Consider the following 18,521-nt stretch of genomic DNA (forward strand, 5'->3'; position numbering starts at 1 on the left):
CTCTGTGTGAGGAAAATAAAGTACAAAGAGCTCTTCTCTGAGGCCCAGGCACAATTGCTGGTAAAAGTGGATATCTTACCCTTTCACATTCAAAAAGTACCTCTGTTTAAGGCTTCACAGCAGAATACAGCAGTAAATCACACCTCTCTGAATACTTAACTCCTTATTTATCACTTGATTTGGCAAAAGATTCTCAGACATGACTTGGCTAGATTAGCATCAGTTTTCTAGACAAAAATGAAGCTTTAAACACAACAGTTGATTGTCTATTGCAGTACAAAGAAGTCAGAGCCTTTGTATATATCTCTGCTGCAAATTCTAGGCTTTTCCCTCTGTTCTTTCTGAGTTAATGAATACTCGATTTAGTGGCCTTGAGTAGCTGAGAAATGTTTATTTAACGATTCTCTAGCCTAGGAAATGACTGGTTCCTGCTTTGCCAACTTGCCCTTATGCCCTGGAACAGAAGAGAGAGAGAGAGAGGGAGGGAGGGAGAGAGAGAGAGAGAAAGAGAGGGAGGGAGAGAGAGAGAGAGAGAGAGAGAGAGAATTCTCATTTCCACTCTGCTGTGCCTGTCAATAAGCCTATCAGTCTTTTTGGCACCTGTCTGAGAACCAAAAGGGATTGTTCTCCAAGCAGAATTCTGACAGAGTTTTCTTTAACAAGATTTATTGAAATGAATGGGATAAGCTTACAATATTTCTAGCAATTGAACTACTTTCAGTTTAGAACTAATTTATATCCATGTATATTTTCTCTACATTCCAAAAGGCAGGATACAAAATAATGAATGTAAGTTATGGAAGGCTTGCATAATCTTCCAATTCTGAGATTCTATAATACCAAATTTCTTGAGCCTTTGACAGCTAAATAACAGTAATTTATGAGGTACTGGTAATTGTTATAATGAATCAAATTGTAAATGATTAGTTATTTTTGATAGTTCAGTGGCAATTCAGGGGCCACTAAATAAATGCTGAAAAAGACAGAGACCACCCTATTAAACAAAAGTACCCCCCATGCATTTTTTTTCCTTTAAGAGAATGGGAATTCAGGTTTTTCAGCAAATAAAATTATTATTGTAATTCCCTTTGTGTGTATCTTCTCATCCCCTTCATGTTAAAAGAAGTGTGATGGAATGGAATTATGAAGGCCAGGCTCAGGGAGATAAACATTTTCTTAGCTCGCCAGAAGAGTGTGGAAGGAACAAGAGGATGAGACTGGCACCTCCCTGAGGAATTCACACTGTTGTGGCTGGCTGACTTTGGGAGATGGGGTTTCAGTCTGGGAAGAGTCTTGCTAGAGGTTGTAGCTAATAAACATAGCTGGACTGAATTTGCATTGTCTCTTGGAGTTCCTTGGGCTAGGCCTGACATCAATCTTCCCAGACTGAAACCCCACTCCCAAAGTCAGCCAGCCACAACAGTTCCTCAGGGAGGTGCCAGTCTCATCCTCTTGTTCCTCCCACACTCTTCTGGCGAGCTAAGAAAATGTTTATCTCCCTGAGCCTGGCCTTCATAATTCCATTCCATCACAGAAGTTATATTTTGTACCCCTAAAATGTAATCCAAAATTAAATGTTAATCATTTGAATTATTTTATGTACCTTATGCCATATAATAACAACATGTAGTTTCAGGGCATAATTTGATAAGTTACATGCTCTAAGTGGAGTTGGATCTTCAGCCAATGAAATCCTGTTTTTAAATATTCATCAGCATATTTCTTATTTATGCTTTTTACATTGCTTGTGTGAGATCACAGTTAGGCTTAGCACAGCATATGTAGATGCACAGTCAATGACATCATTTAAGACCTATTCCCTATTACCAGTTTTCTGAATTTCAGGGCTCATATTGCCATTTGTATTATCATTTCTGTATTTCAATGAAACAGTTCTCTGTCATTTTTGCAAACAAGTAGCAATAACCCAGGATGGTAAATGACACCAAAAGTACTCTAAAAAAACATTTTAAAAAATTGTGAAAACCAAAATAGTTTAAACAGCAACTATTCTGACACTTTGTAGAAAACAGACAGGTTGGGATTGAGAAGATACCACAGTCTCACACCCCTTGTTGTCAACAGTGTTTCCAATGGGGTCTGCGGTGGGGAGATGTCAAATTGATCAGTCTGATGAAACCAATGTCATGCCATCATGACACAAGCACCACTTTTTATAGGTGCATTGCACATACATCCAGAAGTTGTGGCATTACAGCATGATATTGCTTTTGCTATTTTGATGAAAGCAACCAGAGCTGCAGATGCCCAGGAGTGTTTCTTAAGCCAAATATGAAAAAGTAAAATACTCAGTTGAGTGCCACTAATCTGTGAACCCCACAAATCTCTTGACTGAAATCTCTTGATTGAAATAAAAGTCATGTGATACAACTTTAGAGGAACTATATAGCATCAAAAGAGTTGACTACTGGTGGGGGGCCTTAGGTTAGGACCAGGCTTTAGTCAGTTGACTGAGGTGAACACAGATATACTGTGGTCCATCTGGTGAATCTCTCTGAACTACTGATGATCTATGGGCAACAGTTTGAGAATCATTGCTGTTGAGTGCCCAGCGATATAACTTCTGATATTTGAATTCTAGAAGGAATAGTATGCAGAGAAACTATACTTTCTATGAAACATTCTGAAAGCATTTGATATCTTAATCTCTTTGGAGAAATGGTGAGAATTACCACGTGATATATAATATGGTAGCTGAATTTCTATTGGCTTTGGCTTTTATCTTGAATTTCTGCTTTTGGCAACAGGTTCTTTCAGCATTCTGAATGCAATGGCAGCAAATTTTCAGAATAGTCTTAATTTCAATATTAAATTACCAACTAATGTGACTCTGGCCAACATTTCTGCTGAAAATTTTATGCGGAATTATATGGAAGCAATAACTTATACTGCATCTACAACATTTTTAGTTGGGATTATTCAGGTAGGAAACACACTTGAATTATCATTTCTTTTTCTTAATATATTTTATTTATTTATTACAAGTGCTTTTATGCCACTTTAATCAAGTTAATAATGCTCTGTATACACACACACACACACACACACACATACATACACACCAATAATAGCAATAAGGCACTATGAACGTCCCAGCTATATACTCCATTGACTCCTAAATTCCCAAATGTCTGCATAAACACCCAGGTCTTCAAATGTTTTCTGAATGACAGTGACAAGGACACTAATCTTATTTCTGGGAGTAACTGATTCCATAGAGGTGGGACCTCTGGCAGAGAATGCTGACTTCTAAGTTTCCTCAGTCTCACTTCATGGAGAGTGGGAACTCGGTATTTTCAAAGAGAGAAAAAAGATTTCAATAACATGTAATGTGGAGTCCTTGGGGTTCTCTCAGCTTGGTTGTTTTCTTGAAACGTTTCATTACCTGGCTAGGTAACATCTTCAGTTACATATTATATGTAATATATGATACATATTTGAACACAAAAGTTGAATGAAAATTAAATCTTAGCATTTAAGGAGTTGAGTCTGCAGTCCTATACATTTATTACAGAATAATACAGAATATTACAGTATTCTTTTTTTGATGCATGAAAATTCTATATTAATTCTGCACCAATACTTTTAGGTAACATTTTTATTTCTGACTGCGATATACTGAAAAAAATAAGTAAATTATTTGGCTTTATTGAAACTTTCTAGTTCCTTTAAAATATAATTTATTTTTTATTCTTTGTACATTGTATTTTATAGTAGGGTTAAAAATACATGGAGAGAAAATTAGATTTTGAGTTGAGAGCAAGGAGGAGACAACAAATTTAGGGATTACTATCTGATACCCCGAGATACTTCACCTTGCACAATTGCTGAAATCTCATGAGATTGCTAAAATCTGGTGATATTTTGCATGAGGACATGGAAATAATTCAAGAGTTCACCAGAATTATACCAGGTCTCAATTATCTCATATGAGAGCTCATACGATTTTATCCAAGATCACTGTTATCTTGTGAAATTCACCATTTTTATTTTTAATGTTTTTTGGTATTTAGGGCCAGGAAGACTGGCCCTGACTTAAACTTATCTCAGAAAGTTGACTAATTTGGAGACATAAAACAGATGACTTTTCCTATCCTTGCAAAATATTCATTTGAATTATAGAAAGAAGCCATAGCTTCTTTAAACTCCAGGTATGTAATATCAAACTCCTGCAGAAGTAGGGAAGCTATTGTGGCAAGTTGAGGTGTATGACTTCCTTAAAAGCCCCCCCCCCTTTTTTTTTTTCTATTTTAACCATCTCTTTTGTTCCTTCTAGCTACTTTTGGGCATCATTGGCTTGGGATTTGTCACAACATATGTCTCAGAGAGTCTCATGAATGCTTACCTTACAGCAGCAGCATTACATGTGATTATATCACAGTTCTCTTTCATCTTTGGAATTGTAATTGACTTTCATTCAGGACCATTGGCATTTTTTTATGTGAGTAAATCCACCATTTTTAACATTCCTGTTTCTTGACAGGGATGGGGAGAAGTAGATATTAATATATTTCCCATGGAGAGGTGCAAGATATTAGTTAAAAGTTTTATCAAATTCCTTCATTTGAAATGACATAACAAGTGTCACAACACATGTGAGGAATCCTAACTGGGATATATCTCACCATTCAAGGGCTTAATTTCCCCATTCTTAGATATTATTATTTCTTAAAATGGTGAGGGCAAATCAACCCCCTTTAAACATGGTGGGACTTAACTTCTGAATACTGTAGTATGAAAGAATTATAGCATAAGGCTCTTCATTACTGGGGGCAGGTTATTTAAGAGACCACCTCTCCCCAGTGACATCTACCCATCCCATCATGTCCAGCTGAAGAAGCTTGTTGTGGGTTCTGTCCACTAGATAGTGTCATCTGGCAGGACCCAGGAAGATGGCCTTTTCCACTGCTGCACCTGCCCTATGGAACACCATTCCCCCCAAGGTCAGGCTGGCCTCAACCTTGAGGGTCTTCTGGAAGGGCCTGAAGACTGGCTTTGCCATCTGGCCTGGGGATCAGAAAGTGGGGTGGAGCCCATAAAATGGCTGTACTATTCTTGAATGGCTGTGCTATCCCAGTGATTATATTGTATAGCTTTTAATTGCTTAATTGTTTTTAACATTTGCATTGTTTGTATGGCTGTTTTATTTTTTTATTTTTGGTTTATGTTTTAATTGTAAGCCACCTAGAGTCATGAATGTGAGATGGGCAGCTATATAAATTGAATGAATGAATGAATGAATGAATGAATGAATGAATGCATAAATAAATAAATAAATAAATAAATAAATAAATAAATAAATAATTTTGGGCTGCTTATGTGAGATATACAGATGTGAGATTCATGGACAATGCACAATATATAAAGATATTTCCTGTTTAAAAAAGGAAGCATTTATAAAGCTGTTATATTTATAATAACAAAGTGAAGTACTTTTCACTCTGCTGAATTCATTTCTGAGGCAAAAAACTCTATCATTTAAAAGACTATGTTGATGTTTATCCTATTAGCAATGAATTAACATTCAAGAATGAATTCTGAACATTTTTGCTGACATTTTCTTTTTTCAGAATTTGGTATACTACTGCATGGGTCTCCCTAAAGCAAATTCCACCAGTATCCTGCTGTTCTTGCTTTCTTTACTAATGCTGAGGGTCAGCAAATGCATTAAAATAACCTATAAACACTATCCTGTTGAGTTTCCAATGGAGCTTTTTTTGGTAAATATCTGCATTTTTCAATAAAATTACATTTATGCCCCCACAGTTTTGTAAATGACTTAAAGTCATAGAATGATCCATGGAACAGCTTCCTTCAAACATTGTGTTTCTTTAATACAAAACTTCTTGGAATGCATTTTAAGTATTTTGCTACTCTTTTGTTTTGGGTATCTTAATTGGTCTTAAGATCCCCCCCCCCAAAGAAGGTTATGGAAACATTGCATCTGAAGGAAGCATTGTCCGTTATTATAACTTATTTCAGGTCAGAAGAACTTATTTTATCAGATTCCTCAAATTCAGAGGGTACCACACCATCCTTTCTTTGCCTTAACTGCAGAGACAGGAAGAATGCTCTGTCCAAGGTTCTGACAAACCCAGTTTTATGTAAGGGTGTTGAGGTCTATTGTCCTTAGAAATGCAGTGTTGGGGAATGGAGGTTTAAACATTCCATCTTAAGCTTCAGTATCAGTGAAACTTGCTGTGGGGGAAAATACTTTTCTGACCATTAAGGTTTTTTTCCTCCTAATACTAATCTTTGCACAGGTGACTGTGTCCTACTGCCTGAGGTAACTAAACAAAAGTCTGTCTTGTTTGCCATTACACCACTGAATATACTGTTGTTACAGTCCATTTCAATGTTTGGTCAAAACAGGACAATTATTAGTCCATAATGCCTAGATAGATATTGGCATCACAATTGCCATTAGTCAAGGTTGGATTTGGGGGGTACACAAATGTAATGTATAAATACATTTAAATAAATAATATTCAGCTCAAGTAATGTATAGTACATTTGCTTTTCTTTTACAGATTATTATATCTGCAATACTTTCTACCCACACACATCTATATGCTGAATCCAGTCAGGGAGTTTTTACAATGACTCCCCACAGGTATGTAATCTGAATCTAGTATTATGTATCATTCATACATATATAAATATATACCCATCATACTGTTCCCTTTCAGGGTAAGATATGCAGGTGGAGAAAAGGAATAAGAAATAATAAACCAAAGAAATTAAAACAATGAAATAAGAAAAAGGAAAGGAAATAATGTATTACTATACTAGATTGTGATGTAGGCAATTTCAGCTGAAATTGAAGAACTGCGTAAAGAAGTGTTCTTGGTAATAACACCCCAGCTTGAAATTCCTTTAAAATGTTGGCCAAAGCATGAAATCTATAAATATTTCAGTGTTACCAATTTTGTCACTCACATCCATGCTGCCTTTCTCTACTTGCTATGGTGGCCATGTGTATGCCAACTGAATTTAGTCAAGCCAACAGTGTTGAAACATTATATATAATTTCCCTATTGACAGCTCCCCAATGACTGACCAGTGTAATGATTCTTTGTTTCAAGCCATCAGTGTCATGTGTGAAACATCAGTACTCATAAAGATCCATAATTACTGCATGCTTCTTAACATGACTTAAGAATAATAATGTATTATACAAACTGGTTCTTCTCTAATGCAGTGCAGAATGTCAAAACTGATCTCTGAAAGGTGTTTTAGAGTACATGGGAATGTCCGTGTAACACCTTAAAACAGCTGTCTCCTTTCCAGAATTATGTGGCAGCTGTGAAGGGCAGTTGTATGATCCCTGGAAAAGAGCCAGCTGCTTTAATGAGTGCAGAGAGGTGTTGTGTTTGCTATCCAAAACACCTTTTAGAGATCAAATCTGAAGTGTTGCACAGGTCTTCTAGAAAAGGAGGCTGGAAAAGTTTTTACCTATTTCTCAACTTAAACTTTTAAACTATTTAAAAGTTATTTGTCTTAGCTTTCAGAAAAAGTTTCTTAAGATAGCTAACAATAAGTACATAACATTCAGAGTTTGAAGCCCAGCGGCACATATCCCATTACCACTACTTGCTTGGTGCACAAAATTGTGGGTTGAAAGAGACGGTAGTAAATCAGTAAATAAATAGAACTATAGCTGATATAGCTGCATCAGATGTTCAAGGAGGTCTTTGTACAACTTACACAGGATTGAAGCATCTCTTTTGTTTCAGGTTTCTGAATCCTACACTACCTGACTTCTCAAAAATGAACAGAATTGTATTACACGCTTCATCTCTGGCAATAGTGAGCTATTTCCTTCTGATTTTTGTGGGAAAGAAGTATGCAAGTATTCACAACTATCACATCAGACACACTCAGGTAATAGATATATATTACATGCCAGAAGCTTCAAGAAGTTGATGGAACTCTGGGAGAATAAAGAAATTATAATTAAATATAATTTTCTATAGTTTTGCAGGACCTGTGGAAGGGATGCAGCTCTGTAGTCACTATTTGTCTCCAAGGACATTAGAGACACATTGGGATACATGAAAAACAAATCGATTCTTCAGTATTTATTTGCTTATTGATCAACTAATTTAATTGATTAGTAAAAGGCCTTTGCATAGCTTCCTCTAGTCACCAGTTGCACACTTTTCTGGATCAAGAGGCCCTTCAGACAGTCATTCATGCCCTAGTCACTTCACAGATCGACTGTTGCAATGTGCTTTATGTGGGGTGGCCCTCAGAGGCTTCATCTGTTCTAAAATGCAGCAGCATAGGCAGTGACATGCATGCATCATCTGCTCTGCAAGCTGCATTGGTTACAGGTCTGTTTCTGGTTGCACTTCAAGGTGCTGGCTATGACCTATAAAGCACTACATGGCATAAAGCCTGGTTATTTGAAGGAATGTTTATCTCTTGTGCTATCTGCCTAGCCAGTACAAGCCAACAGGGTTGGCACATTTCGGGTCCCTTCAATTAAACAGTGTCATGCTTCAGGACCCAGGAGGCGTTCCTCCTCTGTTGTTGGTACCTTTCCCCCAGAATGAAGTTCCCCCTGAAATCCAGGTGCTCTCACCCTGATAGCATTCCAGAGGGCCTCAAAGACCTGGCTCCTCCCAGATCATGGGAGGTTGGAGCCCCTTGTGAATGTTGTTGTTAGCCAGATTTGCCATTTTGTTCTTTATCTGCTTTCTTATCTGTTTTTTGTTGGTTTTGAATTGTATTGTATGTTATTCTATTTGCTATATTGCAAGCTGCCTAGAGTTGTTTGGAGTCAAGCAGCATCTAAATTAAGTAAATTAAATTAATTGAATCCCTGTGGCTGCTCATGATCAAAACTGTGACTGCATCAGCAATGCAATTAAACCATTCTGAAAGACTTTAAGCCCACCATAACACATAAAATTATATTAAAGTTACAAGTCCAAAAAAAAAAAAATCCAGTTGCCCATTAAAAGTGTGGCTTCATCTATCAGAACAGAGATATTTATGGAAATCTAGTTCTTGGTCATGAAAAGAGGATATGCAGAGTTATCTAAAACTTCTCATTTACCCCACTGGAGGCATAATTTGTTCTTCCTCTACTTAGCTTTCTTTTTCTCTTCCCTTGATTAGATAGAAATAGTTTCATTTCTTTTTCTTAAAAAAAAAAAAAGCAGAATTTAAGCTAAAGGTAAGAGAGAAAAGAAATGTGTGCCTCTTTAACACTTTGTCACAATGTTCTCCAGAGTAGTGTCTTACAACTGTTCTTCTCAAGATTTGGGTAGCTAACAACTTTCTCATGATTCAGGTAGTGGACAATATCAGGCAACATAACTTTATTGGCCAGGCTATTCAGATGGCTCACCTGGCTTTACCTCATTTAGTTTTTTTATGGTTGATAGGAGAGGGTGGTCATATCCATTAGGCTATGCTGTACACTTTTGGAAAATGATTAGGCAGAAGTGCTTCCAGGGGTTTCCACGGTGGCATGTCAACAGCATCAAAATTGCAGACAGAACCTGGCAATCAAAGCTCTACTCCTTCTGAACATGCATTGCACATATGCATGTAAAAACAGACAGGACTTTGATTGCTGAAGTCACTCCCACCATTATGATGCTATTTACCCTCCCTGTGGACTCCTCTGAGAGTTCCAGGCATTGTGCAGACCTAAACATATTCAGGAAAGCAGCAGGAGCCATTTTTCCAAAAAGGGACCATTGATTTAAGAGTTATATTAACTGTAATGACTGAATGTCTCCCCAAAGCAGCAACACCTTTTGGTTACGAATGGCAAGTATACATTGGTCTTCTGAAATTGGTCATCATTATTTTTTCTTGTGAGAAATATCTGTAGTAGATATGCTTTCACAGTATAGTAATCTGAATACCAGAAGGTTTATTTTTATTTATCATATACAGGATTTAATGGCAATTGGGCTATGCAATGTCTTCAGTTCATTTTTTAAGAGTTTTTCTGTCAGCTGTGCAATTTCTACAACTGTTATTCAGGAGAAGACAGGTGGAAAAACACAGGTGAGTTAGATGGATTTGAAAAGCACTGCTTGTGTCAAATCTTCATTTAGAAGTATTTGTTAGAATGCGGTTTTCCCAGCTGTTCAAAGCATGCAGGAGGGTGCTTTACAGAGTTCGTTAGCATGAGCAAAGAGTTAAACAACTACAGCATTTGAAGATTTGTTGAGCTTGCCCTTGGTGCATTATTATCGAAGTGTTGTCTGCATGAGCAGTCATGGGCAGACATCTGTTTTAACTCCAATGAGGTCCTATGCTTACACTTACATGGTTGCAAATTGACCCTTCATAAATTTTGAAGGACAGGTGAAATCTCCTTCAGATCAAGCTGAATTCCTGATGGTTTTCTTGGCAACTATCAGAAATGTTTTGCAATTGCCATATTTCAGGATGTCTTTTACACTTTTCAGTGTAACTCATTAGTGTGATGTTTCTTAGTCTCCCATCTAAGAAATAAACAAGCCTGATAACATTTGCCTCTTTGAAATCAAGAAAGATTGACTAAGTATTGCCATCTAGATAAATGTTTAAAACATAACAAGAATTTCATGTTACAGTTTTAAAGACATTTAAATAATAAATACATTAAGAAATAGATGGTCAGCATGGAGTATTTTCAAGAATTTGCTATTCAGGTAGGGTGGTATGTCAGGAATGAGGCAAGTGGTCCAAGGTTGAACCAGGAAACATAGGCATAACGTATCTGGGTTGCAAACTCTGGATGATCACTAGCTGGAAGTAAAAAGCTATAGAAAACACCAACTATAGCTAATACCATCAACACTGGCTGATCCAATCTGGCAGGGTTGGCATGCTCCAGGTTCCTTTGATTTAATAATGGTATCTATTGGAACACAGGAAACATGCTTTCTCTGTAGCAGCACCTGTTGTCTGGAATGAGGTTCCTGCCCGAGATTCAAATGGCCCCCACTCTATTTGTTTTTCAAAGAGCCTTGAAGACCTGGCCCTTTGTCCAGGCCTTTTGTGAGAGTGATTGAAGCCCCATTTTTTCTTTTTCTTTTCCTCTTTTTTCTTTGTTCCCATCTGGTTTTGGCATTTCTGCCACCTTTGTTTTTATTTTTTGTTGTTTCCCTGTTTTTAAATGTTTTTAACAATTTGTAAACCACCCAAAGTCACTAGGAGTCAGACAGCATATACATTTAATAAATTATTACAGGTAATCCTCACTTAACGACCATTTGTTTAATGAAGGTTCAAAGTTACGATGGCTTTGGGGAAAGTGCTTTATGACCTGTACTCACACTTATGACCATCACAAACTGTCACACCACCCCGTGGTCATGTGATCGTGATTTGCAACCTTTTTTATGATGGTCTTAAAGCGAATCACATGGTCATTAAGCAAATTCCAGCAAAAAATGTCCATTGGGGAAGCTGGATTCACCTAACCATGTGATTTGCTTAAGAACCATGATGATTTGCTTAAGAACCATGATGATTTGCTTAAGAACCATTGTAAAAATGGTCATAAAATCAGGTCTGGTCACATGGTGAATCACTTAATGACTGCCCCACTTAATAACCAAATTCCCAGGCCCTATTGTGGTCGTTAGGCAAGGACTACCTGTATTGTTGGCCGCACAGTCAGCCAGATGTTTAGAATGGATTTGACATTTTTATCCATCTATCGAGTCCTTCCCAAGGACCTGGGATAGGCAGATGTTGTTTGATGGTGTTAAAGGTATCATCGAGGATGTAAGCTGTTCCAAATACAGCTGCCTTTTGCAATTGACTGGTGGTGATTTTGTCTATGCTGATAGTTTTCAAGTGGTGCTCCAGATATTTTTGAATTGCACCCAAGGCGCCTATTATTATTGGTACTATCTTTGCTTTCTTTTGCCTCAGTCGTTCTATTTGCAGGTCTTTATATTTTGTGATTTTCTCCAGTTCTTTCTCTTCTATTCTGCTGTCTCCAGGTATTGCAATATCCACTATCCAGACTTGTTTGTCTTTCTTATCAACACTTGTTAAGTCTGGAATGTTGTGTGGCAGGTGCTTGTCTGCTTGAATTCTAAAGTCCCAGAGCACTTTAGCTTCTTCATGTTCTATTACTTTATCTATTTTGTGATCCCACCAGTTCTTGCTCGCAGGCAAATGGTATTTCTTGCAGATATTCCAACCACTGTTGCTACTTTGTCATTCTGTTGTTTATAATCAGTCTGTGCAATCTTCTTTTAGCAGCTATTTAGGTGGTCCACTGTTTTTCAGCTTCTTTGCAGAGGCAGCATTTGCTGTCTGTTGCAGTCTTCTCAATTCTGGCTTTAATGCATTTGTTCTTAAGGCTTGGTCTTGTACAGCCAGAATTAGCCTGTCTCTTTCTTCAACTATCCTGCTCTTAGCCATTGCCAGGTCTTGTTGTTATCTGCTTTGCCTGCTAGTTCTTTTGTGTACTGGCCATGTAATACTTTGCCTTGCCATATCTCCTTTCTATTCTTCATTTGTTTTTTCTTGTAGCACAGTTTGGTCTCTTGGATATTCAGTAAGCCTTCATGGTGTACTACCTTCAGTACATCTTCTTCACTGAGCTTCAGATAGTTTTCTAATGCCCTTTTTTCTTCTTCAACCGTCTGGTGTACTTGCAATATTCCACACCCACCTATACTCCTTGGTAAGTTGAGTCTGTCAATGTTGCTGCATGGATGAAGGGCATGATTCATTGTCATTATTTTTCTGGTCTTCCTATGCAGGGCTTCTACTTCCAGCTGTATATCTAATGACTGAAATTGCCCAGGTGTTAATCACCATGATGGTATTTCCTCCACTGAGTTTGGATTTTAAGATCTTCTTCATTCTTCTGATGTATTCACTACTAATCTTCTTCTTGACTTCAGTATGCTTGATGTTGCCAGGCTGAAGGATGCCAAGGTATTTGTAGTGATCTTCTTCATCCAGACTCTTGATGTTATTTCCATAGGACATCTTGATTCCCTCAGTTTTCACTATTCTTCCCCTGTTGATGGTAAGGGTGGCACATTTGTCCAGTCCAAACTCAATTGCAATATCGTGGCTGTATATTTGAACAGTGTTGAGCAGCGATTCCATTTCAGGTGGTGTTTTTCCATACAGCTTCAGATTGTCCATGTAAAGGAAGTGGGATAACTTAGCAGATGTTTTTGATGTTTGATAGCCATGGCCTGGCTTATTCAGTATTGTCAACAGAGGAATCAATGCAATGACAAACAGTAGTGGTGAGAGTGAGTATCCTTGAAAAATATTAACATTTCTGATTTGACTGAAACTGGAGATTCTGCCTGTAGTGTGAAATTCAAGCTTTGTATCTGCTGATTTTCTTGGCTATGGCTATTATTTACTGTTTTATTATGTCCAGTGTTTTCTTGATCTTCCTTGTTTCTAGGTTATATTTCTGGATCAGGTATTCTTTGGTCTTCTTATTCTTCAGCTTCTTTTCTTTTATCTGTTCTAGCTTGCTTGCATATGATCTTAGCATGCTGATCTTATTTTTCAACCTGATCTTCCATTTTGGTATTGCACTGTTTGGCTTTTTTTCTTGTTTGTTGATTTTGCATCTTGTTGATTTTGCATCTTATTTACTGCAGTTATAACTGCAGCTGTGCTGTAAATCAATTGGTTTGTTTCTTCCAGTGAGCTGGTACTTATATTTGATATTATAGCATTGGCATCTTTTAATATTTGTGCTAGCTGTTTTTTTTATAACTAGCTTCAATGCAGGCAACCTTATTCTGTTGCTTTTGTGCTGCTCTAGATGCTCATTTATTCTTCATTTCAGTTCCTCTTGTTTTTCAGTTAGAGGATTTTGTTCTTTCTGAGGAGAAGGCAGAGGAGAGGGTGCCTGGTTTGGGAATAAGAATGGTTCAGTAGTGATGCTAACTTCCTCTGCTGCCAACTCCCCCTGGTTTGCCTCTACTGTCTGAGCTACTTCTGGCAAGGCTTCAGTTTCTTTGCCCTGGGTAGACCTTGCAGTTCTTCCAATTCTACTTCTGTGAATTCTTTATTTCGTATTATAAATCAGTCTTGATCTGCTAGCCTCTGTTCTGTTATTTCTGATTCTGGATGTTAAAGAACAGAACTGGTGCATTCTTTTCAGATATCCTCTTCTTGTTGGACTTGATTTGTAATAGCAGATCATTATTTCTTTATTTTCAGTCTTCATATATTTGTGATGGGCAAGCAACTTCTCTTCCAGTAATCCTGCAGCTGCTGGCCCTGGTTGCTCAGCCAACAGTCCTGAGTCCTGTAGCCCAATTGTCACCAGATGTCCAGGAACTCCAATACCTAGCATGACCCTTGTTGACCCAGGTTTCTGTAAGTTACATCTCACCATATTGTTTATGGGAGAGGCACTCTTCATCTGGCTCCTCCTCGTACTGTCCAAGATTGTTGAACCTCTGGCATAACTCTCATCCTCCTCAGAGCACGCAAGCCCCACAACCACATCAAGGTAGTGCCCTGCAGGGGGCGAAAATGTTGTTGTTGTTGTTGTTGTTGTTATCTGCCATCTGGTCCTCTCCTGGATTTTGCAGTCTCGATATGGTTTCCTGGTTCAACCAAGTAGCATCACATCTAAAATGGTAAATGAATTTGTGTGACACTCTTCTCCAGTGAATAAGCCTAAGAAATAAATACACCATGTATATGTAACAATTAAATTTTAATCTATATATCACAAAGCTCTCAAACTTTATGAAACCACAACTGCCTTCTGTAGGCTTGGGCAGGCAAAATGAGGAGTAGAGGGCAGAGTGAATTTTGACTGTGCTCCTGCTTTGCCTGCACATCATGAGTGCTGCCAAAACATTTTTCTACTCTGCTTGGGGAAAACAGGGAGCAAAGCTTGGAATGGGTTTTGCCTGAACAAGCCTCATCAGATTTTTGTTGTTGTTGTTTAGTCGTTAAGTCGTGTCCGACTCTTTGTGGCCCCATGAACCATATTGCGCCAGGCCTTCCTGTCCTTCACTGCCTCCCTGAGTTTGCTCAGTTTCATGCTCATTGCTTCAGTGATGCTATCTAACCATCTCATCCTCTGCCGTCCTCTTCTCCTTTTGCCTTCAATCTTTCCCAGCATCAGGGTCTTCTCCAAAGAGATCTCTCTTCGCATTAGGTGACCAAAGTATCTGAGCCTGAGCTTCATTATCAATCCTTCCAATGAGCAATCAGGGTTGATTTCCTTTAAGATTGACTGGTTTGACCTCCTAGCAGTCCAGGGGACTCTCAAGAGTCTTCTCCAGCACCACAGTTCAAAGGCATCAATTATTCGGCGCTCAGCCTTCTTTATGGTGCAGCTCTCACAGCCATACATTACTACTGGAAAAACTATAGCTTTGACTATGCGGATCTTTGTCGGCAAGGCGACGTCTCTGCTTTTTAATATGCTATCTAGGCTTGCCATAGCTTTCCTCCCAAGGAGCAGGCCTCTTTTAATTTCATGGCTGCAGTCTCCGTCTGCGGTGATCTTGGAGCCCAAATAAATGAAGTCTGTTACTGCTTCCATTTCTACCCCTTCTATTTGCTAGGAATTGATGGGTCTAGATGCCATGATCTTAGTTTTTTTAATGTTGAGTTTCAAGCCAGCTTTTGCACTCTCCTCTTTCACCCTCATCAAGAGGCTCTTTAGTTCTTCTTCACTTTCTTCCATTAGGGTGGTATCGTCTGCATATCTGAGGTTGTTGATGATTCTCCCTGCAATCTTAATTCCAGCTTGTGATTCTTCCAGCCTGGCATTTCTCATGATGTACTCTGCATATAGGTTAAATAAGCAGGGTGACAGTATAAAGCCTTGTCGTACACCTTTCCCTATTTTGAACCAATCGGTTGTTCCATGACTGGTTCTAACTGTTGCTTCTTGGCCCGCATACAGATTTCTCAGGAGACAGGTAAGGTGGTCTGGTACTCCCATCTCTTTAAGAATTTGCCACAGTCTGTTGTGATCCACACAATCAAAGGCTTTTGCATAGTCAATGAAGCAGAAGTAGATATTTTTCTGGAACTCTCGTGCTTTCTCCATGATCCAGCGAATGTTGGCGATTTGATCTCTAGTTCCTCTGCCTCTTCGAAACCCAGCTTGTACATCCGGTAGTTCTCGGTTCATGTATTGCTGAAGCCTAGCTTGTAGGATTTTGAGCATAACCTTGCTAGCATGTGAAATGAGTGCAATTGTGCGATAGTTTGAGCATTCCATCAGATTTTTAAAAATCTGCTAATCTCCCCACTCCTGTCCAAGTTGCTTGTAGAATATCCTACCTCAAAGTTTGAGACTCCCTGGTGTATGAAAACAGCTTGGGTCCAAGTCAAGATCACCTAAGCTCAAAACAATAAAAATTATTGAAGGTAAGTCATGAAGAGATTTAGGAATCCAAGGTCAAAACAAGGAATTAGTAGGCACATTATCAAGAGCAGACATTTTAATCATATAAATAGAATCTTTATTGAGGTGATGCTAATTGAAATTTAATCGCATTAATCAGCATTGTACTTGTCATTCTGTATATGTTCTGAGGAAAATAGACTGAGTTAGGTGGACTGTTTTGACTTACATAATATGAGAAAAATTATCAATGTCAGATCAACATTCTAATGCCATTTTTAAAATTAGCTTGCAGCTCTGATTGGAGTCTCCATAATGCTGGTGATAGCACTAAAATTGGGGCATTACTTCCAGACTCTTCCAAATGTAAGTTAAAGTGAAAATCTAAATAAATTGGATATGTAAATGTGCCAGTATGGAAGATTGCTCTCTTTAAAAGTCTAGGTCATCAAAATATTGATACCTTCTATATGACTGGTGTGTGCGTGTGTGTGTGTGTGTATGTATATATATATATGTGTGTGTGTGTGTGTGTGTGTATGTGTATATATATTTGTGTGTGTGTGTGTATTGTATTTTTCCATTAATAAGATGCCCTCGTGTACAAGACGACCCCCACTTTTCCAACCCAAAATTAAGAAATCGATATTTTAAAGATAGTGCAGAACACATTTTTATTTAGTAATTAGGTAACATTTACTGATACACTCGGTGGGAGGAGGTCCAAACGTCTCTCTGCAGCTCTATTTCCATGCTCTTTTGCATAACTGATTACATTCAATCACAAGTGAAACTGCCGATAGCTTGTCTCTGCAAACAGACTTCCTCCAATTGGTTTGTTCAGCATCAGCTGATGTCAGTTACATAAGGCTCATGATTGGAGGAAGTCTGTTTGCAGAGACAGTATGGGCAGGTTCACTCGTGATTGGAGGCTCGTGATTGGAGGAAGCCTGTTTGCAGAGTCAAGCTATTTCACTCGTGATTGGAGGCTAGCAATAGGAGGAAGCCTGTTTGCAGAGACAAAGTATGGGCAGTTTTGCAACTGCGCGGTTCTCTCCTCGGCTTACTTCCTTGCATAAGATGCCCTCCAGTTTTTAGTGTAAGGATTTTAGAAAAAAGTATTGTCTTATAGTTGGAAAAATACAGTATATATATATATATATATATATATATCGTCAAATTCTGAAGATGTCAGCTCCACTAGTTAGACCAGACCAGGAAATGTCCTAACTTTTAACTTTCCTAACTCCATAGGAAAGTTTAAATGACTTTTATTGAGTTTCGCTATAATAACAGAATCTTGCCTGTCTGATTGTACCGTACCTCCTCCTCTTTCTCATTATTCAATGAATTAGGGAGGCATCTCCCTGAGCTACTTCCAAATGTTATCTCATTGTTCTGGACTTAAAAAACGTTTCATCCCTTTTGAAACTACTATAACTACCAATGGGCCTCTTGCTGTCTCCCCTCAGCAGTCTTGGAGGACAGATTCAGTAAAACTCCCATTATCCATGGAAATTATGCCCATGTGGCTCAGGTCACATTGAATCTGGGGAACTTGTTTTTCAATGTTGTGAATTTTATTCCAAAATTTGAGAGAAAGGCTACTTTGGCTGATGTTGAAAAATCTGCCTGGTCAAACAGAGACATTTTATATAAATTACTTTATAGCAGACTGAGATTCCAGTGTTACCTACATAGTTGCCAAATTCTGCTACCTAGAGGCAAGGATACTCTGTCAGAAGGTCACTATTATGGACAGAATGACTGATTTAGAGATACTGATAGCTATTTGGGTACTAAGAGGATAAATGTTTAGCTATCTGAAACTTTAACTGAGTCTGGCCTATGACCATTATAAAGTTTTGTTTATTTGATGGAAATTCCTATCCCTATTCACTAAAGCTTAAAGATTGGTGAATTAAATGAATTTGTTGTGCACTTTTCTTTTTATCCAAAGAACTCCATTTTTTTATTATAGAAAAAAGTCATTTATTGGACAGGGATATCTACAAATAATAATAATAATTAAAAAGCACCTGCCACATAACACCCCAGACTTAACAATTGTTGATAAGAAAGACAAAACAAGTCTGGATAGTGGATATTGCAATACCTGGAGACAGCAGAACAGAAGAGAAAGAACTGGAGAAAATCACAAAATACAAAG

The 18,521-nt window shown here is 38.1% G+C and overlaps 1 protein-coding gene across 1 annotated transcript in view; it reads left to right on the forward strand.

Annotated features, from left to right (window-relative positions):
• Positions 1-18,521, forward strand: part of SLC26A8 (solute carrier family 26 member 8) — a 33,199-nt gene that overhangs the window by 486 nt on the left and 14,192 nt on the right. The window contains exons 2-8 of the mRNA XM_088153376.1: positions 2,769-2,944; positions 4,298-4,462; positions 5,592-5,741; positions 6,552-6,634; positions 7,758-7,905; positions 9,937-10,050; positions 16,640-16,717. Of these exons, the coding sequence (XP_088009502.1) occupies positions 2,769-2,944; positions 4,298-4,462; positions 5,592-5,741; positions 6,552-6,634; positions 7,758-7,905; positions 9,937-10,050; positions 16,640-16,717 (914 nt within the window). The remainder of the gene's footprint in view (positions 1-2,768; positions 2,945-4,297; positions 4,463-5,591; positions 5,742-6,551; positions 6,635-7,757; positions 7,906-9,936; positions 10,051-16,639; positions 16,718-18,521) is intronic.

Source organism: Python bivittatus, unplaced genomic scaffold, assembly GCF_059951505.1.
Source record: "Python bivittatus isolate LINGU-HERP-01145 unplaced genomic scaffold, Pbiv_v1 ctg000700_np1212, whole genome shotgun sequence".
Classification (NCBI taxonomy): domain Eukaryota; kingdom Metazoa; phylum Chordata; class Lepidosauria; order Squamata; family Pythonidae; genus Python; species Python bivittatus.